The sequence below is a fragment of the Pelobates fuscus genome, chromosome 13 (genome assembly GCF_036172605.1).
Source record: "Pelobates fuscus isolate aPelFus1 chromosome 13, aPelFus1.pri, whole genome shotgun sequence".
NCBI lineage: Eukaryota > Metazoa > Chordata > Amphibia > Anura > Pelobatidae > Pelobates > Pelobates fuscus.
Window position 1 is genome coordinate 87,795,127 of NC_086329.1, and position 27,290 is coordinate 87,822,416.

General features: G+C 42.6%; 1 protein-coding gene across 1 annotated transcript; it reads left to right on the forward strand.

The window, feature by feature from the left end:
* On the forward strand, positions 1 to 26,769 carry SNX27 (sorting nexin 27). The gene is made up of 13 exons (XM_063440134.1): positions 1 to 320; positions 13,093 to 13,324; positions 13,603 to 13,795; positions 14,168 to 14,232; positions 14,318 to 14,422; positions 14,498 to 14,576; positions 15,513 to 15,676; positions 17,615 to 17,704; positions 22,300 to 22,449; positions 22,535 to 22,663; positions 23,171 to 23,230; positions 23,659 to 23,721; positions 24,164 to 26,769. The coding sequence occupies exons 1-13, from the start codon at positions 55 to 57 to the stop codon at positions 24,209 to 24,211; spliced, it is 1,644 nt and encodes a 547-aa protein (XP_063296204.1). The 5' UTR covers positions 1 to 54; the 3' UTR covers positions 24,212 to 26,769.
* The last annotated feature ends 521 nt before the right edge of the window (positions 26,770 to 27,290 follow it).

Here is a 27,290-nt window from a genome sequence, read left to right on the forward strand (position 1 = left end):
GTGACGCACCGGTCCCGTGATCCCCGCCGCCTCGTTCCTCTCGGTCTGGTAAAGATGGCGGACGAGGACGGGGACGGGATCCTGTCCAGCCAGCGGAATGGGGGCGGAGGATTCGGTCCCGCTGGCGGTCCGCGGGTAGTTCGGATAGTGAAATCTGAGTCCGGTTACGGGTTTAACGTGCGGGGTCAGGTGAGCGAGGGCGGCCAACTGCGGAGCATCAACGGGGAGCTGTATGCCCCCCTCCAGCATGTCAGCGCCGTGCTCCCCGGGGGGGCCGCGGACCGGGCCGGCATCCGCAAAGGAGACCGCATTCTGGAGGTGTGAGTACCGGGGAGTGGAGGGTTAACACAGGGGGTATGTATCCGGGGAATGGGGGGTTAACACAGGGGGTATGTATCCGGGGAGTGGAGGGTTAACACTGGGGGTATGTATCCGGGGAGTGGAGGGTTAACACAGGGGGTATGTATCCGGGGAGTGGAGGGTTAACACGGGGGGTATGTATCCGGGGAGTGGAGGGTTAACACGGGGGGTATGTATCCGGGGAGTGGAGGGTTAACACGGGGGGTATGTATCCGGGGAGTGGGGGGTTAACACGGGGGGTATGTATCCGGGGAGTGGGGGGGTTAACACGGGGGGTATGTATCCGGGGAGTGGGGGGTTAACACGGGGGGTATGTATCCGGGGAGTGGGGGGTTAACACGGGGGGTATGTATCCGGGGAGTGGGGGGGTTAACAGGGGTGTATGTATCCGGGGAGTGGGGGGTTAACACGGGGGGTATGTATCCGGGGAATGGGGGGGGTTAACACGGGGGGTATGTATCCGGGGAATGGGGGGGGTTAACACAGGGGGTATGTATCCGGGGAATGGGGGGGGTTAACACAGGGGGTATGTATCCGGGGAATGATGGGGGGGTTAACACAGGGGGTATGTATCCGGGGAATGGGGGGGGGGGGGGTTAACACAGGGGGTATGTATCCGGGGAATGGGGGGGGGGGGGGTTAACACAGGGGGTATGTATCCGGGGAATGGGGGGGGGTTAACACAGGGGGTATGTATCCGGGGAATGGGGGGGGGTTAACACAGGGGGTATGTATCCGGGGAATGGGGGGGGGTTAACACAGGGGGTATGTATCCGGGGAATGGGGGGGGGTTAACACAGGGGGTATGTATCCGGGGAATGGGGGGGGGTTAACACAGGGGGTATGTATCCGGGGAATGGGGGGGGGTTAACACAGGGGGTATGTATCCGGGGAATGGGGGGGGTTAACACAGGGAGTATGTATCCGGGGAATGATGGGGGGGGTTAACACAGGGGGGGGGTATGTATCCGGGGGGGGGGGGGGTTAACACAGGGGGTATGTATCCGGGGAATGGGGGGGGGTTAACACAGGGGGTATGTATCCGGGGAATGGGGGGGGGGTTAACACAGGGGGTATGTATCCGGGGAATGGGGGGGGGGTTAACACAGGGGGTATGTATCCGGGGAATGGGGGGGGTTAACACAGGGGGTATGTATCCGGGGAATGGGGGGGGGTTAACACAGGGGGTATGTATCCGGGGAATGGGGGGGGTTAACACAGGGGGTATGTATCCGGGGAATGGGGGGGGTTAACACAGGGGGTATGTATCCGGGGAATGGGGGGGGTTAACACAGGGGGTATGTATCCGGGGAATGGGGGGGGTTAACACAGGGGGTATGTATCCGGGGAATGGGGGGGGGTTAACACAGGGGGTATGTATCCGGGGAATGGGGGGGGTTAACACAGGGGGTATGTATCCGGGGAATGGGGGGGGTTAACACAGGGGGTATGTATCCGGGGAATGATGGGGGGGTTAACACAGGGGGTATGTATCCGGGGAATGGGGGGGGGGGTTAACACAGGGGGTATGTATCCGGGGAATGGGGGGGGGGGTTAACACAGGGGGTATGTATCCGGGGAATGGGGGGGGGGTTAACACAGGGGGTATGTATCCGGGGAATGGGGGGGGGGTTAACACAGGGGGTATGTATCCGGGGAATGGGGGGGGGGTTAACACAGGGGGTATGTATCCGGGGAATGGGGGGGGTTAACACAGGGGGTATGTATCCGGGGAATGGGGGGGGTTAACACAGGGGGTATGTATCCGGGGAATGGGGGGGGTTAACACAGGGGGTATGTATCCGGGGAATGGGGGGGGTTAACACAGGGGGTATGTATCCGGGGAATGGGGGGGGTTAACACAGGGGGTATGTATCCGGGGAATGGGGGGGGTTAACACAGGGGGTATGTATCCGGGGAATGGGGGGGGTTAACACAGGGGGTATGTATCCGGGGAATGGGGGGGGTTAACACAGGGGGTATGTATCCGGGGAATGGGGGGGGTTAACACAGGGGGTATGTATCCGGGGAATGGGGGGGTTAACACAGGGGGTATGTATCCGGGGAATGGGGGGGGTTAACACAGGGGGTATGTATCCGGGGAATGGGGGGGGTTAACACAGGGGGTATGTATCCGGGGAATGGGGGGGGTTAACACAGGTGGTATACAGGGGGTATGTATCCGGGGAATGGGGGGGGTTAACACAGGGGGTATGTATCCGGGGAATGGGGGGGGTTAACACAGGGGGTATGTATCCGGGGAATGGGGGGGGGGTTAACACAGGGGGTATGTATCCGGGGAATGGGGGGGGTTAACACAGGGGGTATGTATCCGGGGAATGGGGGGGGTTAACACAGGGGGTATGTATCCGGGGAATGGGGGGGGTTAACACAGGGGGTATGTATCCGGGGAAGGGGGGGGTTAACACAGGGGGTATGTATCCGGGGAATGGGGGGGGTTAACACAGGGGGTATGTATCCGGGGAATGGGGGGGGTTAACACAGGGGGTATGTATCTGGGGAATGGGGGGGGTTAACACAGGGGGTATGTATCTGGGGAATGGGGGGGGTTAACACAGGGGGTATGTATCTGGGGAATGGGGGGGTTAACACAGGGGGTATGTATCTGGGGAATGGGGGGGGTTAACACAGGGGGTATGTATCCGGGGAATGGGGGGGGGTTAACACAGGGGATATGTATCCGGGGAATGGGGGGGGGGTTAACACAGGGGATATGTATCCGGGGAATGGGGGGGGGGTTAACACAGGGGGTATGTATCCGGGGAATATGGGGGGGGTTAACACAGGGGGTATGTATCTGGGGAATGGGGGGGGTTAACACAGGGGGTATGTATCTGGGGAATGGGGGGGGTTAACACAGGGGGTATGTATCTGGGGAATGGGGGGGGTTAACACAGGGGGTATGTATCTGGGGAATGGGGGGGGGGTTAACACAGGGGGTATGTATCTGGGGAATGGGGGGGGGGTTAACACAGGGGGTATGTATCTGGGGAATGGGGGGGTTAACACAGGGGGTATGTATCTGGGGAATGGGGGGGGTTAACACAGGGGGTATGTATCTGGGGAATGGGGGGGGTTAACACAGGGGGTATGTATCTGGGGAATGGGGGGGGTTAACACAGGGGGTATGTATCTGGGGAATGGGGGGGGTTAACACAGGGGGTATGTATCTGGGGAATGGGGGGGGTTAACACAGGGGGTATGTATCCGGGGAATGGGGGGGGTTAACACAGGGGGTATGTATCCGGGGAATGGGGGGGGGTTAACACTGTTGAAAAGGTGACTCCGTGAGGAGTGAGTTCGGGTGGCAGTTGACATGATGACTATATCCTGGAGGAGTGAGCACCGGTGGTAGTTTTGTGGAGGGACTGTATCCCAGTGCAGTGAGTTATGGTAAGGAAGAATGTCGTGTAGAGCATTGGGGGCGGTGAGACTGCATGCGAGTACCATAAACCTTACAGGTGTGAAAAGGTTAGCCTGTCTTGAATTTGTGAGTACTGGGAAGTGCGGGAGACTTTAGCCTAGAGATGTGAGAGGCAAAGACTGAATCTTTTCAGAAGTGTCAAGGGTGTTATCACACAGGAGACTATATTTTGGTGTTCTGAGAATGTTGCTCCAGTGGGGTATACTATATTCTGGAGTTAAAAAACAAAACAAAAAAAAACAGGGATGTTGCTGCAGGGGTATCCTGCATCCCAAATATGCGAGCATGAGGATATATAGCTGTAAGTGTGTTGGGTTGTATCACAGGGGGAGAAGCGGGTATTTATTACCAGGAAACTGACAATAATAGTAGGATTTGTCTTGGAAAAAGTGATTTTTCGGAATTGTACCGTTATTGCTGAAGGACTGCAGCATGGAAGTGTTCTGAGTAATGGAGAGTTGCAAGAGCTGGCAGGATCATTCATGTATGGAAGAATGAAGAGTTAGGGGGAAAATGCAATAATGGTATTTGGGGGATGAGGGGGCAGGTATGTTTAATGAATGGTGAGCTTGCATCACTAATAGATTATCACAGATACCCTGCAGTAAAAAATTAGAATTAGAAGAGTGGCGGATTGGGTATCAGAGACCCTTCAAATAGTTTCTAGGAGGTATATATTAAAATAATAATTATACTGGTCTTCTCTAACTTAATTGTGGTTGATGTATAAGGGAAAGTCCTTCCTATGATTTTATATTTGTCACTTTTTTTTTTTTCTATTATAAAATGCAGACCGTATCTTAATCCACAAGTGATACGTCTGAGCTTGATTGTTATGCCTTGTGTTGTATGTGGGGCTGCGTAACTGTGCACAGTTAATTTGGACTATGGAGTTTGTTCCACAAGTGACACAAAAATAGCAAACTTAAGGACTCCTTGGCCGCAGGAAGGAAGTGTGACCTGACGCTTCCTCTGTCGTGTCTCTGAATCAGTTTGTAAGAGAAACTAGGGATCGTAGAACAAGATTTGGTAACTATTGAGTAAATATTAAAGTGGTGTGCACAAAGCAGTTAACTTTTAAATAACTGTTTCAATAACACTTTTAATTATGGAAGACCATTCAAGACAACTGGCTGTTTTTCAGGAATCTCCCAATCAGGCAGACAAAATTACCTCTTGTGTGCAACTTCTATTATAGTTGGTCCCGGTCACATAGGTTTATTAATTCAACAAAAACAGAATACCCTGCACTCAGGTCCTGCACATATGCTACGGTCTTCCACCAAGGGGGCGCTCTGTGTATAGGATGGACACCGCTGAATCCACCAATGTAGTATCAAAGAAGAAAAACAGGCAGCACTCCAGGATATAGGAGGTGAATTTATTTGTGGGTTCACCACCTCACCACAATAAGTGCGACGCTTTGGCTCCTAGGAACCGAAACATGGCACTTATTTTGGTGAGGTGGTGAACCCACGAATAAATTCACCTCCTATATCCTGGAGTGCTGCCTGTGTTATTCTTCATTGATAGGTTTATTAATTGTCCCTTTGCTTGTTTAAAGGTTCAATCTGAACCCCTTTAATCACTTTAGCTAAGGTTTTGTGTACTTCCTTTTATTTTAATTTTTTTTCCTTTTCATAAAAAAAGATTTCAATAGCAATTGTCACTTCTGAATTAACCTTGTTACATTTGCCTGGCTTTCAAGCACACAAGTCCTGCAACTTCCTGGTTATTTAGCCCAGTGGAGCTAAACTCAAGAGACCACACATGCTTTGCAAAGACTACTCATTGAGCTGCCTGAGGAAGTCTGATTGGACAGTGACAAAGTCTGGGCTGGGGAAGAAAGAAAGGGCTTATTTTCATACATGTTATCATTGGGGGTATATCTGCTAAACCATGATTTATATATATTTTTCTTTATAATTTGGGCAGTGGAGTGTACCTGCAAGTTACTATGACTCCAGAGGTATCAAGCTATTTTCTGCTAAATACCTGCTTTACTCAGCTTGTAATACCCTTGAGAGAGACTCTGAGGCTTGAAGACTGAGGCGTACCCGGGAGGGGAGTGCCTCGCATTCTGCCCCGACTAATGCACATCAGCAACTTACCTGACGCCTTCCTGGTATCGTTCACCCCCCCTCCCCCTTTTTGGAACAGCGGGGGTTATCCTGGTCCTGATGAGGCGGTCGCACTGCTGATCTGGGGCTGCTACACCAGTGCATGCCGGCCCACCCTTTAAGTTGGCCACAAGACTGCATGGCACTGGCACAGGAGAACTATTTGCCAAGCAATATCGGCAGTTTGCAAGCACCTGGACGCAGGAGACCCAAAGACCGCAGGCACTACTGCCCCAACACCTCCTGCCAAATTGGTCCCACGCCTCTGTTATCAAGCCATCCTTGTGGCTCACACTGGGCAAGGCCGCACCACCTATCTGCAGGCAGCCCTACCAGCGATGGCTTATGCTGGATTAGATCTCCCATGCCTGCTCTTGATATTCCACGCCTGCACTAAAGATCAGCGGGAACATTTCGGATGGCCCAGCCTTCGTGCATGGCGAGCAGGCCTGGTCCTCACTACTGCCTTCCTGGGCCTTGGGCACCCAGAGTACACCCCTCAAACCACTCCTAGGCGAAACATCAAAGCCCAGATCTCCGTCGGTGCCCCCTCGAAGAGCCAGAACCGGGGGCACGGGTGGTAGGCTCATGCAGAGCCTGGGGCTGGCGTAGTGGCACTCACCAGACCTGCCTATATGTCGGGACTTCATAAGCACTACACCCCAGTCGGAAGCGGGAACCGAGAGAACCCAGCAGGCTTGCCTGCGTGCCCTTACCAGCGTGGCCTCAGTGGTCTTTCATAGTCTAAGCTTCTCTTGTTTATTGCATTTTATGTGTCACATTTATGCTTTCTGCTAACTCTCACTATAGGCACTAGATAGCCTCTGTAATCTTATGGCAAACTTATGAATATTCTACTTACACCTCTATTTAGCCTGTTAATATCACGACATACCAGTACCTAAGGTTGACTACTTGTAATGAACTTTACACTCAACTTGGCTCTGCTCAATCTCTGCAGGGATAGGCTTTAAATGAATCTGTATTCAGCCTTCCATTCTGCAGATTTACTTGTGATATGAAGCTAGCAGTATCGGTTTTCCTGTTTTGAATGTTAATTACTTGCACATAATTTTTCATATAATTGTTCACCTCCTAAGAATGCCATGCTGTCATACTATGTCTGTTTTCCTGCAGCTTGCAACAGCTGGTGTGGCATTGTAAGCTCGTTTGTACCTATATGCACAACAAAAAATAAAGATTGACAAAAAACAAAACAAGTTTTCATTTTCCACCAACGGGTTTAGAGGCCCCTGCATTCTTAATATAGAAACATAGAATGTGACGGCAGATGAGAACCATTCGGCCCATCTAGTCTGCCCAATTTTCTAAATACTTTCATTAGTCCCTGGCCTTATCTTATAGTTAGGATAGCCTTATGCCTATCCCACGCATGCTTAAACTCCTTTACTGTGTTAACCTCTACCACTTCAGCTGGAAGGCTATTCCATGCATCCACTACCCTCTCAGTCAAGGAATACTTCCTGATATTATTTTTAAATCTTCTAATTTAAGACTGTCCTCTTGTTGTGGTAGTTTTTCTTCTTTTAAATATAGTCTCCTCCTTTACTATGTTGATTCCCTTTATGTATTTAAAGAGATTCTCCAGTGCCAGGAAAACATATTAGTTTTCCTGGCACTGCACGACCCTCTAGTGCCCCTCTACCTCCCAACCCCCATCCCAAGTTGCTGAAGGGGTTAAAACCCCCTCAGTGACTTACCGGAGTCTAGCGCCAATGTCCCTCGGCGCTGGGTCAGGCTCCATCCCACGCTACTTCCCGCCGACGTCAGCCGGTGGGGGAGACGCAATGCGCATGCGTGGCCGTCGTCGGGGGAGACCTAATGCGCATGTGCGGCAATGGCCGCGCACACTCATTAGACCTCCCCATAGGAAAGCATTATACAGTGCTTTCCTATGGGGATTTCGGTGACGCTGGAGGTCCTCACATAACGTGAGAACGTCCAGCGTCGTTTTAAAACACTTTTCGTGTTCTCTGAACACGGAAGTCTCCTCTAGTGGCTGTCTAGTAGACAGCCACTAGAGGAGGACTTAACCCTGCAATGTAAATATAGCAGTTTATGAAAACTGCACTAATTACAGTTGCAGGGTTAGGAGTAGTGGGAGTTGGCACCCAGACCACTCCAATGGGCAGCAGTGGTCTGGGTGCCTGGAGTATCCCATAAAATGTTTCTAATATTATTGTTATAATCTTATGTTACCTAATTCTTGGTATTACTCTCATATTATGACAAAGTTATATTATGAATATCCAATTCTAATAAAAACATAAATTGAAAAAAAAATGTTTCTAATATCCCGCCTGTCTGTCCTCCAAGCTATACATGTTAAGAACCTTTAACCTTTCCTTGTAAGTTTTATCCTGCAATCCATGAACCAGTTTAGTAGCCTCTCTGAACTCTCTCTAAAATATCAGTTACCTAGCTGAAAAGAGACTTGCGCCCACCAAGTTCAGCCTTCCTCACATTTGTTTTTTGCTGTTGATCCAAAAGAAGGCAAAAAACCCAGTTTGAAGCACAATTTTGCAGCAAGCTAGGAAAAATATTCCTTCTTGACCCCAGAATGGCAGTCAGATTTATCCTTGGATCAAGCAGTTATTGCCCTACATTGAAAGATTATATCCTTGAATATTCTGTTTTTGGAAGTATGCATCTAGTAGCTGTTTGAACATCTGTATGGACTCTGCTAAAACCACTTCTTCAGGCAGCGAATTCCACATCCGTATTGTTCTTACAGTAAAAAAAAACCTTTCCTTTGCCTTAGACGAAATCTTCTTTCTTCCAGTCTAAACGCATGACCTCGTGTCCTATGTAAAGTCCGATTTGTGAAGAGATTTCCACACAATGGTTTGTATTGGCCCCCGAATATATTTGTATAATGTTATTATATCCCCTCTCAGGCGACGTTTTTCTAAACTAAATGGGTTTAAATTTGTTAAAGGAACACTATAGTCACCTAAATTACTTTAGCTAAATAAAGCAGTTTTAGTGTATAGATCATTCCCCTGGAATTTCACTGCTCAATTCACTGTTATTTAGGAGTTAAATCACTTTGTTTCTGTTTATGCAGCCCTAGCCACACCTCCCCTGGCTATGATTTGACAGAGCCTGCATGAAAAAAAAACTGGTTTCACTTTCAAACAGATTTGAAATTTGTAATTTACCTTAAATAGTTGTATCTCAATCTCTAAATTGAACTTTAATAACATACAGGAGGCTCTTGCAGGGTCTAGCAAGCTATTAACATAGCAGGGGATAATAAAATCTAAATTAAACAGAACTTGCAATAAAGAAAGCCTAAATAGGGCTCTCTTTACAGGAAATGTTTATGGAAGGCTGTGCAAGTCACATGCAGGGAGGTGTGACTAGGGTTCATAAACAAAGGGATTTAACTCCTAAATGGCAGAGGATTGAGCAGTGAGGCTGCAGGGGCATGTTCTATACACCAAAACTGCTTCATTAAGCTAAAGTTGTTCAGGTGACTATAGTGTCCCTTTAACCTTTCTTCATAGCTCATATGTTCCATTCCTTTTATTAATTTTGTAGCCTGCCTCTGCACTTTTTCTAGTGCCATAATATCCTTCTTTCGAACAGGTGCCCAACATTGCACAGCATATTCAATATGTGGTCTTACCAGTGGTTTATAAAGAGGCAAAATGATATTCTCGTCCCGAGAATGAATGCCCTTTTTCATGCATGACAATACCTTACTGGCCTTGGCCTCTGCGGATTGACATTGCACATTGTTGCATAGTTTGTCTATAACAATTCCCATATCAATATCCTTCTGAAGATACGGTCTCCAGTACTGCGTACAATACTCCAAGTGAGGTCTCACCAGTGTTCTGTACAATGGCATGAGCACTTCCCTCTTTCTACTGCTAATACCTCTCCCTATACAACCAAGCATTCTGCTAGCATTTCCTGCTGATCTATTACATTGTCTGCCTACCTTTAAGACATCAGAAATAATCACCCCTAAATCTCTTTCCTCAGATGTTGAGGTGAGGACTCATTAAATATTCTGTACTCTGCCCCATTTCAGAATTTCTTTTTGTATTCTAAGGGCAACTGGCACCTCAAAGTAATTTTTTAAATAATTGTTAGTCATCTCACCAAGTTGTGAAAAGAAATAGATTAAAACAAACAAAATAAAAATTATATTAAAGTACAGAGTGAGCCAACATTCCAGAGTAGGATTTGACAGGTAAACTAGAAAAGCTACAATTTCTGGGGAAATTGTGTGAAGTGTTCTTGCATCCACCAGTAGTCTACAACTAGAGTGGGCGGAGTAACTGGGTGGAGTGGCTTTACTAACTGTTGTGTGGTTGGAGCGGCTGGAGTAACTGTGGAAAGGTTTGAGTGTGGTTGACTCACTCTTACAGCAAGTGCAGAGAAGAGCTTTCAAATCCCTTGAACATTCCACCAACTGCCAACAGGAACTAATCTATTAGTTCCTGTTGGCAGTTGGTGGAATGTTAGAGGGATTTGAAATGGCGGCTGTAGAAACACTGTGTAACAAGGCTGCAATATGAATATGCTGTTATATATGTATTAATAAATTGAGTACTTCGTTATACAGGAATTATTGACTCATTTGTACATCACAGTGGCAGCAGGGATAGCTGAACGTTTTGATATAAGATTTGTGTAGGTGGCCTTGAAAATGAGGGAGTGGTGGCAGTTTAGAAATCATGTCCTGATTTTTCAGCTTTTGCCAGCTCCCACTCTAGTTTTGAACATTTTGCCATTCATTCCTATGGGACCAATTTCGACACATTCGAGTGGCTTTACACGAGAGGGCTTCAGGGACATCCACGGCAAGACACTGTGCAGCCCCAACGAGGCATAGGGTGAATACTACAATGAGAATCAGGACTCTCAATTCCTAGCTTGGTGTCCTGACAAAACACCTTGAGTTACAGCACAAAATAGGGGAACTTTTTTTTTCTGCTTGTTCAGTTAGGGACTCATGGCTGGGGCACCTCCGGGGGTTTCTTATTTTTCTTTTTGCCTTATTAATTTTATGTTTATTACTCACAAGTTAAAGGAGCACTATAGGGTCAGGAACACAAACATTTATTCCTGACCCTATAGGGTTATAACCATCTAGCCCCCATGTCCCCTCATGCCTCCCTAAATATAGAAATCTTACTTGTTATCAAGTCTGCAGCTGCTTGCATTGTCATTGTTTCCTTTAGACCTGCCCACTGTCTGCTGACATCATCAGAAGTGCTAGCCTGATCCAATGGCAATGCTTCCCCATAGGATTGGCACTGAATGTTTGGATGCATTTTAGGCAGCCATGACCCAGGAAGGATCTCTAACAGCCATCGGAGGAGTGGCCAGTGAAGTTCTCACTAGGCTGTAATGTAAACACTGCATTTTCTATGAAAACACAGTGTTTACAGCAAAAAGCCTGAAGGTAATGATTCTACTCACCAGAACAAATTCAATAAGCTGTAGTTGTTCTGGTGACTATAGTGTCCCTTTAAATTAGTACATACAACTTACCCAATAAGCTAAAGTTATCTTTCACATGTACTATATCATCTCTTGTTTCCGCTTGATTAATTATATTACAAAATGTGCAGTGTTTTCAATACAAATAATACAAAAAAAGTTTTGTAGTGACAATTGTCCTTTAAGCACACATACCGTATAAGTCGAGTTTTTCAGCACATTTTTTATTGTGCTGAAAAACCCCAACTCGACTTGTACGCGAGTGAGTGTCTGTATTATGGCAACTTACATTGTCATAATAAAGACAAGGACCGCCGGGCTAATTACAAGCCCGGCGGTCCTGTTGGGGGCTGGCAGCAAGCCGTAACTTACCTTTCCTGCAGCTCCTGTCAGCTCCCGTCTCTCTCCTCCGGTCCGGTCAGCTCCACTGCAAGTCTCGCGAGAGCCGCGGGGTCAGAGCATTGCCATGGATTACCGTGGCAACGCTCCCCGCGGCACTCACACCGCGAGACTTGCAGTGGAGGAGAAGGGAGCTGACAGGAGCTGCAGGAAAGGTAAGTAAGAGCTCTCTGCCAGCCCCCCTCCTACACAGCCCATCCACTGGACCACTAGGGAATGAGAGCCCCCTCCCTGGCCAGCTAACAAGCAGGGAGGGGGGGACACACGAAAATAAATAAATTAATATTAAAATAAAAAAATAATATGAATAATAATAATTAAAAGAAGAAAAATGCCCACCCCCCACCAAGGCTCTGCATCACATACACACACACACAGCATTCATATTCATATACACACACACACTGCATTCATTATATACACACTGTAAATAAATATTAAATTAATATAATTTTTGGGGGATATAATTTTATTTAGAAATTTACCAGTAGCTGCTGCATTTCCCACCCTAGTCTTATACTCGAGTCAATACGTTTTCCCAGTTTTCTGGGGTAAAATTAGGGGTCTCGACTTATATTCGGGTCGACTTATACTAGAGTATATACGGTAATTTAAAAAAAAAAAAATTCATGTCATCTGTATATATTTACATCCCTGACTATGCTTCTTGCAGCTTATTTTTGTTCACAATACAGACTTTTATATGGTTATGTATAAAAAGTCTGTTCTGAAAAATGGTGCAAACATGGAAAAGGTACATAGAGTCACCAATTCACTGTGCCTGCTGATTCCATTGGCTGCCTGCCTCACTTTTAGTACTGCTGGCCATTTTTTCAGTGCATCATACCTTTCATGCATAAACCCCTATTGTAACTCGCAATATGATAAAATGGGGATATATGGTTTGGCTATTTGTCCTAGATGCTCTGTTTCAGCATTTAAATTTTATACTAAATACTTTGATGTGTGTCTGCTCTAGTTCGTTTCTGTCAGTAGTGTTGGGTTATGATTCGTGTAATTTGTGGGTTTGTTTTTTTTTTTTTTTATGTATTCTCACCTTTCTGCATTTTTCTCTAGGAAACTGTCAGGGCTACTCTTTAACGTGAAGATTTCTGGGAAATTTTATATTTAGTAGTAAAATAAGCAAACTGGAAACATTCCACAATTTACTATGCTTCCAGTTTCGCTATTTTGGTCACGTTGAATCCTTGACAATTTTCAGTGAATAACTGTGTTTCTGTATGTTTTGTATCAAATCTTCCACTGACTGCAATAATTTCCTTCCAGAAATGGTGTGAATGTTGAAGGAGCCACACATAAGCAGGTGGTCGATCTGATCCGGGCTGGTGAGAAGGAGCTTATTCTGACAGTGCTGTCTGTCCCTCCTCATGAAGCGGAAAATCTGGACCCCAGTGATGACTCCTCTGGACAGTCTTTCTACGATTACACAGAGAAGCAGGCTGTTCCCATCTCTATCCCCACATACAAACATGTGGAACAGAATGCCGAGAAGTTTGTGGTGAGAAATTGCAGCAAGTGTAATGCAAGATTGTAAATATACTGATGCAATGATTAGAAATGATTCATTATGAAGATTTGGCTGCATTGTACAAAACACTAACATTAAGATGGCTACATTCTTAGCCATACATATGCTATATCTTGCATTGAAACTATTCAAAACCAGCATGGCGTGATGATTATAAGCAATCCTTTTTGACAGTTTAATTGCTAAAATTTTGACAAAAAAGATTAGATAGAACTTATTGCGTTAATGTTTTTTTTGCCCCTCTACAGGTGTACAATGTCTATATGGCTGGTAGGCAGCTGTGCTCCAAGCGATACCGTGAATTTGCCATCTTAAACCAGAACCTGAAACGAGAATTTACTAATTTCACATTTCCCCGAATTCCGGGAAAGTGGCCCTTCTCCTTATCGGAGCAGCAGCTAGATGCCCGGCGGCGTGGCTTAGAGGAGTACTTGGAGAAAGGTGATCATTTCTAGATAATTGGAAATTCTTTGGAAATTGCAGATAGAGGAGGCATTTTATGTGTTACGCTTGGTATGTACTCCCTCCACCAAGCCTGGTGGATTAAAAGATTAACCAACTTCTTGATTATATATTTATTTATTTATGTTCCTTTATGCTTTTCTGATCACAACATATCTGTCTCCTATTTTTTTTTTGTTTTATTTAAAGTTGGTCCAGTATTGCTAGATGGTATGCACATTTTTGTTTTCCCACGTTAGTTTACTACTAGATTTAAGTTTTGTCAGTGGCTGACCTGGAATTTAAAGAAGATAGGGGAACCTTCCAAATAATGTGAGACTGGAAGATAACATTGCTCTCATTGTTTTGCAGTTTGCTCCATACGAGTAATTGGAGAGAGTGACATAATGCAGGAGTTTCTGTCTGAGTCAGACGAGGTAAGTCTTCTTATGAGGAGGTGGTAAGTGGTCAGGAGAAAGTGTGTGTGCGTGTGTGCTCTAAACTCCTCCTCCTTCTTTCTAGAATTATAATGGGGTGTCTGATGTAGAGCTCCGAGTGGCTTTGCCTGACAAAAGCACAGTAACTGTTCGAGTAAAGAAGAATAGTACTACAGACCAGGTCTATCAGGTAACCTCACCTATGAGGTGTACAAGCGGCAATTTTTAAGTTTGGCGACTTTTCTGACCGTCTTGTTCCCTACAGGCTCTGGCTGCCAAGATTGGGATGGATGCCATTACAGCAAATTACTTTGCCTTGTTTGAGGTCATTAATCACTCCTTTGGTCAGTACCCACAATTCTTTTCTCCTTTAAGTTCTATTAATGATGAAAGTAATAGTATAGCTTGCACTATGTTGCAAATCAGGTTAACTTTGTGTTAATATTTGATGTGCTTTTGATTTACAACTGAAGTCTGAGTCCAGGCTTGAAATAGACTCAGGAAGTGCTAATGACTTGATTTCTGGACAGAGTGCAAAATCCATGTGTCTGCTCGGCTTCCCTCCCCCAGAGTTCAATTAATACTTCACTTCACAATACTGCACTTCCTGTGCAATATACTAGTTTATCTTTCACTGTAGTTTCTCATCAACTTATCACGCATAATCGTAGCCTTTCTAAAAACTGATTTTTGAACACATTGATTTGAAACCACGATTTCTTCTCTAAAAAGAATGGTGGTGGATTAGCTGCAAAATTGTAATGTTTATGGAAAAAATATGGTAAATGAGTCTTTATTGCTTGTCTACCTTCCCGTCTAAGCTTTATGGCCTAATTCCAGTTAATTTCCTCAATTGGAACTGTGGAGAAATCACCAATCCTAATATTTGACGTTCTACACTTCCTCATTCCTTCATTTCCTTCATGCATGATTTGCCATGGGTTTCTAAAGCACACTTCTACATGCTGTCATTTAGTGAAAAAAATAATTTCTTGTGAAACTGAGCATGTATGCACTCCATGACAGGACTTAGAAGTGATGTGAATTCTGATAACATGATAGATCTGCACCAGTGCATATCTTGAAGTCAACCCAAAACTGGTCAAAAGTGTTTATTCTGGTGTATGTCTTTCTTTCTGTGCTGTTTATAAGCAAAATAAGTTTGAAGGTTTTTTGGGTTTTTTTGGTTCATGTAGCATCTTCACTCTATTGTGACCAAGACATTTTTTATTTATTTTATTTCTTCATCTTTCTTTCTTTTTTGTACCGTATATTTTTAGTGAGGAAATTGGCCCCCAACGAATTTCCGCACAAGCTGTATGTACAGAATTACACATCAGCAGTCCCTGGGACCTGCCTCACAGTTAGAAAATGGCTCTTTACCACCTCAGAGGAGGCTCTTCTGAAGGATAATGACCTGGCTGTCTCATATTTCTTCCATCAGGTAAGCACGCTGGCAGGTAAATGTTGTATAGGCACATATGCTTTCTTTTACAGATTAATAAAATCACTAACGTCACAACGACCTATTGATCAGGCATAGCAGGGCATTTCATGCAAATTAACAAATACCACAGATTTCTGGTAAATTACACCTAGTTTCACAAATCTTCCAGAGTTAATGTCCTGCTAATGTAGAGACAATAGTGATGTTATATGGAGAGTTTATTAATTGCACTCCAATTTATTAATTGGTTGAACACTTACACAATATCTGTTCCAACATCAGATGAGAATGTCCTTTATTTTGCTGAACTTTAAGCAGAACAGGACATCCCAAACATAAAAAGTCTCAAGATACTTTTTACAAGATACTGGGGCACTACAACCAGGGATGCCTTAAAGGGACACTTTAAGTCACCAGAACAACTACAGCTTATTGTATTTGTTCAGCTGAGTAGAATCATTACCTTCAGGCTTTTTGCTGTAAACGCTGTCTTTTCAGAGTAAATGCAGTGTTTACATTACAGCCTAGTGATAACTTCACTGGCCACTCCTCCGATGGCTGTTAGAGATCCTTCCTGGGTCATGGCTGCCTAAAATGCATCCAAACATTCAGTATCTCCTCCCTCTGCATGCAGACACTGAACTTTCCTCATAGAGATTCATTGATTCAATTCATCTCTATGAGGAGATGCTGGTTGGCCAGGGCTGTGTTTAAATCATGCTGGCTCTGCCCCTGATCTGCCTCCTTGTCAGTCTCAGCCAATCCTATGGGGAAGCATTGTGATTGGATCAGGCTACCACTTCTGATGATGTCAGCACACTGCTTGTTTTTTTTAGGCAAACAGCATGCAGATCTGCAGCCTCAGGCTTGAATACAGTAATAGTTTGCTATATTTATGGAGGCATGAGGGACCCAGGGGGGCTAGATGGTAGTTTTAACACTATAGGGTCAGGAATACATGTTTGTGTTCCTGATCCTATAGTGATCCTTTAATTAGATCATTAGAACCCATGGCCATACTCCAGAGCCTAGTGCATCCACTTCACTAAATGCAAATAAGCAATTACTACACTTTTTGCCTGTATGGTACATAAACACTTTTAAAGATTACCTTGCAAAAAAAACTAGAATGGACATTGGATCTCAATCTAGATCTAACAGAGAACTGGACTGACTTTCTGCTATACACACAAAATTACAACTTGTATTCTAATCAAGGGTAGATGGCATCTGGACTCATCACCTTAGCTAAAAGTACTCATCCAGACCTGTCCCTGCTCCTTTAGCTCCCCATGGCACATGTCTGCATACATGGTTATCATATCCACGTCAGCCTGCTTTCTCAGGAAATTGTTTAGAGTAATTTTTTTAACTTTTTTACATGACCATAGATATCCTGATCGGTTGATTACACTCCTGAATAGCAAATCCTGCTATGTTGGTCAGACTTCAAATCTTCCCTCTCTGCACCATAAAAAAAAAACCATATATATTGTATGTAATGTAACAAATTTTAACAGCCTTCCTCCTGAATATTATTGATGCTGCAACACAAGAACCATGCTCTGCCATTTACTCCATAACTCATAGGCACAGTAAATCTCCCCCTCCCTTTCCTGTCTTCTCTTACTTCAGCTGTTTTTTTTCCCCCTCTATTATCCAGTAAAAATTATTGCTTTGCCTTTTTTATATATATATATATATATGTATATATATATATGTATATATGTATATATGAAAAAATGTTTTAATAGATGTATAAAGCACACCCATATATAGAACAGATGAACAACATAAGTGATGGGGTGATTGGTAGTGGTTTTGGTATACTCGTGGACTATGGACTAATTTAGTGCATGACTTTGCAGTTTGCTTAGAAGATGGTTCATAATAGAATGGTCCAGTAAGATGTAAAATTCTCCTGTGTTTATATAGGCGGTGGACGATGTGAAGAGAGGATACATCAAAGCAGAGGACAAATCTTACCAGTTACAGAAGTTATGTGAGCAGCGCAAGATGCTAATGGTGAGCTGGAGGGCAGTTTCAGCACTCCCAATAAGTGACTGAGGGAAAGTGGTCAGGGTAGAGTGTTTGATAGCAGTAAATGCCAGAAATCCCTGGGGTAGGCTGTCAGGAGTTGGAATCCCTTTAGGTTATGCCTGACAATATTGAAGTGGCTTGTGGGAACTTTTTTTATAGCTGTTAATTGGTTACTATGGATGACTCTTTACTTTCCCATGCTTCTGTCCCTTCCATCACATTCACCCTTCTGTCTCCGCCTTTCATTTTCTGCCTTTGCACAAGTTACTGGGACCTGATGGAATACACCCAAAGCTATTAAAAGAGCTTAGTGCTGTACTAGCAAAACCATTAACAGATTTATTTAACCAATCCTTGTTAACAGGAGTAGTCCCAGAAGATTGGAAGTTAGCGAATGTTGTGCCCATTCACAAGAAAGGTAATAGGGAGGAGTCGGGCAACTATAGGCCAGTAAGCCTTACTTCAGTAGTGGGGAAAGTGATGGAAACCATGTTAAAAGATTGGATTGTTGAACATCTAAAAACACATTGATTTCAAAATCAGAGACAACATGGGTTTACTTCAGGGAGATCATGCCAAACTAATTTTATTGATTTTTTTGATTGGGTAACTAAAATTATAGATCAGGGTGGTTCAGTAGACCTTGCTTACCTAGATTTCAGTAAGGCTTTTGACACTGTTGCACATAGAAGGCTTATCAATAAACTGCAATCTTTGAGTTTGGATTCCAATATTGTTGAATGGGTGAGGCAGTGGCTGAGTGACAGGCAACAGAGGGTTGTAGTCAATAGAGTATATACGAAGCTTGGGCTTGTCACCAGTGGGGTACCTCAGGGATCTGTACTTGGACCCATTCTCTTTAATATTTTTATTAGTGATATTGCAGAAGGTCTTGATGGTAAGGTATGTCTTTTGGCTGATGATACCAAGATATGTAACATGGTTGATGTTCCAGGGGGATAAGCCAAATGGCTAATGATTTAGGTAAGCTAGAAAAATGGTCAGAGTTGTGGCAACTGACATTTAATGTGGATAAGTGCAAGATGATGTATCTTGGACGTAAAAACCCAAGGGCAGAGTACAGAATATTTGATAGAGTCCTAACCTCAACATCTGAGGAAAGGGATTTAGGGGTGATTATTTCTGATGACTTAAAGGTAGGCAGACAATGTAATAGAGCAGCAGGAAATGCTAGCAGAATGCTTGTTTGTATAGAGAGAGGTATTAGCAGTAGAAAGAGGGAAGTGCTCATGCCATTGTACAGAACACTGGTGAGACCTCACTTTGAGTACTGTACACAGTACTGGAGACTGTATCTTCAGAAGGATATTGATACCTTAGAGAGAGTTCAGAGAAGGGCTACTAAACTGATTCATGGATTGCAGGATAAAACTTACCAGAAAAGGTTAAAGGATCTTAACATGTATAGCTTGGAGGAAAGACCAGACAGGGGGGATGTGATAGAAACATTTAAATACTTAACCCCTTAAGACCGCAGGACGTACTATGCCATCCTTATTTTGGTGGCTCTAAAAGCCGCAGGACGGCATAGTACGTCCTGCGATCTTATGTACTCACCCGGTCGCCGGCGATCCCACGCCGGCGATCGCGGTATGGGGGACTTACCTGGGAGCCCAGGGAGTCCCCATGCGTCCTCTTCAGCCGCCCAGGGCCATGTGATCGCGAGGTCCTTGCGAGGACCCCGCGATCACATGGACGGCATAGCCGTCCAAGGCATTGCCAGCAGGGGGAGTGCCTGTAATGACAGGTACTCCCCCTGCTGTCTGAAAAAAAAATAAAAAATGTTAAAACAGTGTAAAAATAAATTATATATACTTAGATCATATATATATTTATTATATATATGATCTAAGTATATATATATATATATATATACACACATATACACACATACACATAAATATGCATACACTGTCTACGTGTATTTTAATATTAATATATACATAATTATATATATATATATATATATTAATATCAAAATACACGTACAATGATATTGATTAAATATATATATAATTTTCATTATATATATATTTATATATAATAAAAAATAAATAAATATATAAATACGTTAAAAAAATAAATAAAAAAATAATAAAAAAAATAGATAAAAAATATATAAACATGCGTAATTTCGTTTCAACTGTATTTTAAAATTAATATATATATATTGATATCAAAATACATGTAGAACGAAAAAATATATATATCTATATACATAAGTATATACGTATATATCACTATGTATATACCTATATATAAATAAAAATAATTAAAAAAAATTATATACATATATATATATATATATATATATATATATATACACACACATATATATATATAATAATTCTACGCATATATTTATGTAATAATTTTACATAATTAGGTCATTTTATTAATTACAATTTGCAGGACCTGCCTGCCAACCCAGGCCAAAAGTTCAGGGAATTACATTGTCTAGCACTATATTTAACTCTGTAACTTTCCAAGACACCATGAAACCTGTACATGGGGGGTACTGTTTTACTCGGAAGACTTCGCTGAACACAAATATTAGTGTTTCAAAACAGTAAAATATATTACAACGACGATATCGTCAGTGACAGTGAAATATTTTGCATTTTTCACACACAAATGGCACTTACACTGACGATATAATTGTTGTGATACGTTTTACTGTTTTGAAACACTAATATTTGTGTTCAGCGAAGTCTCCTGAGTATAACAGTACCCCTCATGTACAGGTTTTATGGTGTTTTCAAAAGTTACAGAGTCAAATATAAGGTTTGCGTTTCAGTTTTTTCACGTTAAAATTCGCCAGGTTGCCTTTGAGACCGTATGGTAGCCCAGGAATGAAAATTATCCCCATGATGGCATACCATTTGCAATAGTAGACAACCCAGGGTATTGCAAATAGGGTATGTTCAGTTTTTTTAGTAGCCACTTAGTCACAAACACTGGCCAAAATTTGCGTTCAAATTAGTTTTTTGCATTTTCAAATATTAACACTAACTTTGGCCAGTGTTTGTGACCAAGTGGCTACTAAAAAAGACTGGACATACTCAATTTGCAATACCTTAGGTTGTCTCCTTTTGCAAATGGTATGCCATCATGGGGGTAATTCTTATTTCTGGGCTACCATATGGTCTCAAAGGCAACGTAACCAATCTGGCGAATTTCAATGTAAAAAAACTGAAATATGTAACACGCTATATTTGACCCTGTAACTTCCCAAAACACCATAAAACCTGTACATAGGGGGTACTGTTTTACACGCGAGACATCGCTGAATACAAATATGTGTATTGTATTGCAGTAAAAGCAAACAGTATTATGACATTCACAGTTAGAATGTCACATAGAACTAAGAAAATGTAAAAAAATCTTATTTTCTCTCATTTTTTTATATTGTATTCATATTAAGTTATGTTCCATACCTAAATATTTGATGTTAAATTAAAGCCCTGTTTCCCCTGAATAAAATGATATATAATAAGTGTGGGTGCATTTAATATGAAAGAGGTGAATTATGGTTGGACAGACATATAGCGCAAATGCCAGGTTTTGTTTACGTTTTTTTGGATCACAACTTGTACATTTGGCTGCGGTCTTAAGGGGTTAAAGGGAATCAACACAGTAAAGGAGGAGACTATATTTAAAAGGAAGAAAAACTACCACAACAAGAGGACATAGTCTTAAAGGGAAACTCCAGTGCCAGGAAAACAATCAGTTTTCCTGGCACTGGAGGCTCCCTCCCACCCCCCAATCCCCGGTTACTGAAGGGGTGAAAACCCCTTCAGTCACTTACCTGAGGCAGCGACGATGTCCTTCGTCGCTGTCTACTCCTCCGCGCCGCTCCTCCTTCTGATTCTGTCGGCAATGCCGCGCATGCTCATTAGGTCTCCCCATCGGAAAGCATTGAAAACGAATTTCAATGCTTTCCTATGGGGAAATGAGCGACGCTGGAGGTCCTCACACAGCGTGAGGACGTCCAGTGACGCTCTAGCAAGGAAAATCCTTGCTAGAAATCAGGAAGTGACCTCTGGTGGCTGTCTAGTAGACAGCCACTAGAGGTGGAGTTAACCCTGCAATGTAATTATTGCAGTTTATAAAAAACTGCAATAATTACAGTTGCAGGGTTAGGAGTAGTGGGAGTTGGCACCCAGACCACTCCAATGGGCAGAAGTGGTCTGGGTGCCTGGAGTGTCCCTTTAAATCAGGGACAAAGGTTTAAAAATATCAGGAAGTATTACTTTACTGAGAGGGTAGTGGATGCATGGAACAGCCTTCCAGCTGAAGTGGTAGATGTTAACGCAGTAAAGGAGTTTAAGCATGCGTGGGATAGGCATAAGGCTATCCTAACTATAAGATAAGGCCAGGGACTAATGAAAGTATTTAGAAAATTGGGCAGACTAGATGGGCCGAATGGTTCTTATCTGCCGTCACATTCTATGTTACTGTAGTAGTCACCCTTTTTTTCCTTTTTTTTGTTTGTGCAATTACCCCTTTTCTGTCAATTTTTGGTCACAACTGAACAGCTGCTTTGTCTTTTCTCACAGTATCTGAATATGTTACGGAGTTGCGACGGATACAATGAAATAATATTTCCGCACTGCTCATGTGACTCTCGCAGGAAAGGTCATGTGATCACTGCCATCAGCATCAAGCACTTTAAACTGTTGGCCTGCACAGAGGAAGGACAGTTGGAGGTGAGCAAGACTAGGAGGTACTTTGCTAATAGTGCGCTTGAGCTGCCTCAACACTGCTTTACTGGCCTAATTTCTACTCTTACAGAACCAGGTGATTGCGTTTGAGTGGGATGAAATGCAGAGGTGGGACACAGATGAAGAAGGCATGGCATTTTGCTTTGAGTATGCCCGATGTGAGAAAAAACCCAGATGGGTGAAAATATTTACTCCCTACGTAAGTGTTTGTTTTTATTTTTTTAAATCTAAAGTCTCAATATGTGTGTATGTATATGTGTATATATATATATATATATATATATATATATATTTAAATGATCCCTCTTTCTCCTGCATTATTACCCTGATATTGCCTTTGTCCTTATTTATCCCTTGTTCTGTCTATTTCTTGTCTCACTCTGACCTCATGCCTTCTATTGATTGATTAGCAGCCCTGTTTTGTTTTGTGTGTTTAAAATCTGTCTATTGTACCCTTCAGTTTGTTGCCCCGATCAATGTTTTCCTCTACCCTCTTCCTATTTGCTTTGCTTCTCTGAAGCCCCTTTTGTGTTCCTGCAGTCATAGGAGTGCTGTGACCTCTGTATAGTTCTCCCCTGAATGAATTCTCTACCCCTGTCTTCTTCTTGATCCCTTGTCTCCCTGTGTACAGTACTGACCCCTGTAATTTTTCTTGCCACCCACTAGGGAACCTATTACTGATTGTTGTCTCCCTTCTCTTTCACAGTTTAACTACATGCATGAATGCTTTGAGAGGGTTTTCTGTGAACTGAAATGGAGAAAAGAGGTAAATCTAAATTTATAAATCAGGGGTTGGATTGTGCTGTTAATAAATGTTTTGGATGAGTTGGGGGGAAAAAAAGGTAATTGGGGGCACAACCAGTGGAGCATCGGTGTTGCTGCCGTAGAGTCCAAAATGTATACAAAATACCCAATAAGGAAAAGCGTACACAAAAAAATTTAGTTTTACATTTCACAAGGCCATATGGTGGAACTGAATCCCCATATTTTCTGAGATAGGTGATTTTAAGTAACCTTGTAAAACGTAAACTGTATTTTTGTGTGCGCGTTGTTCCTTAATATGTATTTTGGATTAGTGTGGGTCTGTGCAGAGGCAGTGTTTTTGGTGTCTGAATGGATATTTTATAGTCTTTGAGTGTCATATAAACATGAGGTCAAATGCTCACTTTTTTACCCTCCTCTAACTTCATGAAGGTTGAAGAGGAAGCCACAGATAAAGACAACAAGAACTGCAGTAATGACAGTACGTGCAACAAGGTAACATGGTACCCTGGGGTGGACAATAAAGTTCCTTCTTTAATTAATTTTGTATGTGATAGATTATCTTTAGTTGGATGTAATTGAGGGGTTTTCTCTCTCTGCTTTGCAAAGAAGGAGGTTTTGCCCCTCACTAACAATAAGTCGCTTGTATTCCTTTTCATGTATAATTCCTCTGTATCCCAGAAAACACCACACTATATATGCCACTCTGGGCAGGGAGACAAAGTAGTACCGTGTGAATCATAACCTTTGTAACAAAGCAAATTTGTTCTGGTGATTACAGTTAACTCTTTAATAAGAGGCACCAGGACATACTTGAAAATGAGAGAAATCATCCTGGTAAAATGTTATAAATAAAATAAATACTTTATAGGTAACCTATAGTTACTATACATTGTGTGTTTTAATTTTTAATGATTTGCTTTTCCTTTCTCCACAGAACATCTTTCAGATTGTACGATTACAACACAAGGATACTAGCACCTAGCAGCTTTCTTGCTGCTCTGCCGGATAAGAACCTAACCCATCCCTGCCCAATGGAGCTTGGTCACACCAGAAATCCATCTCATTGTCTTAGAAGGAAAAAGGCGGACTGAATCATTGTAACCTCTGCAGCACTCCGGGCATTGTACGGCCTTTCATGGGTGCAAATTCCACATCCATTATTTTCCTCCCTTGAGGGTCCATTTCAACATCTCCTAAATGACTAAGTCAAATGTCCAATCTTATCAGTCCTACAAGCGCTTTGTAAACTGTTCCCCTCTTTTTGTGCTCCACTATTAGTCCTGACACTTTGTTCTCTGCATGTTTAACCCTACAGCCATCTAACACTACTACCTGATCGAGTTAGAATCCAGACTCGGACAATTTACAGCAGGCTCCTAATGGAGATTTTTTTTTTATATGTATCTGTCTTGGCCTAAAATAGTTTATAGAGGACTAATTGGAAAGCTTAGGATGGAGTGGATGGTAAGAGTCCAAGTGTTTTGGGTTCCATTTATATTTCCCCCTGCTTCTTCCACTTTACCTCCTCAACCTCCCACACAGCAGCATGTAGAGGCCAAACGCTTCCCTGATTTCTTATTTTCCCTGTAAATAGACACATTCCTCCTTTTTACATTTCATAAGTAATCAATGAGACGTGTTGGGATAGGCTGCTGTGTACCTCTGTTAAACTTAGGTCACTTTGCAGTATGCACCGCTCTTTGATGAAGGATTTCAGTATTTGCCACCAGGCAACATCACCCAAGCCCACTCTCTCTCTCAGATCTCAAGGTTTTTTGGGGTACTTTCTAGGCATTTAGGATTTGAGATTATAAAGTGGCATGTGACAGATCCTGTTTTAATCCAGAATAGTGTTATATTACTTTTATGAATTGCCACTACATTTTGGGGATTGGTGACTACAGCCATATTCCTAAAACTAGGCTTAGTTTGGGGCTGTGTTGGCCCAGTGTGCCAAATTGGGTGGGCTGGATTAATGGACCACTTGGCACATCATCTGGTATTCAGTGTAGAAGTCAGTTATGCACATGGTTCTTTTAGGAAATCAACATTCTGCAGCAGATAGTTGTGTGTCACATTGCATTAATTTTGCTCAGTTTATGGGAAGTTTTGGCAAGATGCAGTAACCGTTACAATACCAACTGACTTTTATGGGGTGCCTATACAATGCCAATTACATTGGCATGTTAAGGTTTGAAAAGAAAGATTGCCAGAGCCGAACTTGAATTGAGCAACGGTAGCTACTAGACTGTGGTAAGAATACTAGTTTCTCATTTTAGGTGAGAGACAGTGGGGTTCTGTATGAAAAACAATTCTTGAGCAAAGCTAAAAAGAGGAGCAAATGAGTGAAAATTCTGCTTGTTTTAATGGTGTTACAATTATTGGGACCTTGCCTGAAATTTACCCAAGCTGGCCCTGTAATGACTGACTGTATATAACTGTGACCAGCATGAATTGCATTTCAGATTGCCTTAAAGATAAATTTTCAAATTAAGACAGATGCCTTTATATAGGTCAGTTTTAAAAAGAATTTCTTTCAGAGGTTTCCTGTTATTTTGTTAGCTCAACTAGTTAAATACTTATTTGAAATACCTGAAAACTAAAGATTTCTATGTATCATTTTGATAATAGTGTGCAATTTTCAAGGACTATGAGAAAAGTCACAATCCAAAAGAAAGAAAGGTTGTCTAGAATAGGTAGGAGCACTGTATTCAATCAGGTGGCTAGAACAAAATGTTAACGCTCTACATTTTTGGAAGGTCTAGAATAGACTCTGTACTAGGATCTCTTGGTGGCTTTAGAGTAGACTCTGAATTTGTTTGAAGTCTCTTGATCAGATGATCTTTGAGATTTTTGGAATGTTTATTAATGAAAAGATCTGGATCTTTTCTTCTTATAGAAAATAAGGAAAAATGTCCAGCACTCCTTGATTTAAATGCAGTGATCCATTATTGCACTGAATGGATTGGCAATATGTTGATTGTCTCTTGTCAAGCAAAAGAAGAACACAGGAGGCGTCAAAAGGAAATTATTACAAGGTTGGACAACCAGTTGGTGATAACTAGGAAGTGTTGGCACAAGCTCATCTGCTCCTTTAAAATCAGAACAAAACTCTTCAAATGGTGACCTGCACGCGGACATGACAGCAATAAGACAGTCACCTACAGTATCAGACTGTAACTACTACATCATTAGCAGACGGCTTGGAACAATACAGTGTGCACCCCCACCTTTGTGTCTTTTCTACCCAGCTTCACGTCAGAAGTCTTCACAAACTCTTGTGTTTTTGTTTTTTAATTTATTATTCCTAGAAATCTAACAATTATTTCTGGCAGTATATCTTATTTTTATTTGTGGTTTTGAACAATGTGAAAAGTTGTAAAGAGAGAGAGTCTCCAGCTCACATCAGTGTGTTTTTTTTTTTTTCTTGTTTTTTTTCATTCTCATTCTAGACCTAACCACTCTGTTGTTTGGTAAGCCACCTTAGTGTAATTAATTGTAACATATTCTTTTAAATAAAATGATTTATTGATGAGACTATATTGGCTTTACATTGCTTATTTTGAAATCTTTTCTCTACAAGAAAGCTTTTTATCCAATGAATGACTGTAAAATAACCAAAAACTCTGAAAGAGTTTGGCTTTGCAAAAGGTGTAGTAGACACTAGGACTGGTAATGTGAGACTTTATTATTTATAAAGTGCCAACAAATTCCATAGCACTGTACAATAGGTGGACTAACAGACCTGTATTTGCAACAATATGAGCTGGACGCACATTAACACAGGTAGTTGAGGGCCCTGCTCAAACGCGCTAACATCCTAGAGGGAGTTGGGTAAAGTGCCACAAGAGGTAAGGGCAGTATATATTTTATGTCTGGGAAAAAGTAGATTACTTGAATAGTTTACAATGAAGGGTTAGTTTATTGGATGCAACAGTTGCAGGAGAGGAAGCATGGTGGGTTACCAATGCAGGGAAAGAATGCTATTCACAGTTTACTTCATAGGCTTTCCTAAAGAAATTAGTGTTTAACCCCTTCCCGACCTTGGACAAAAAAGGGTC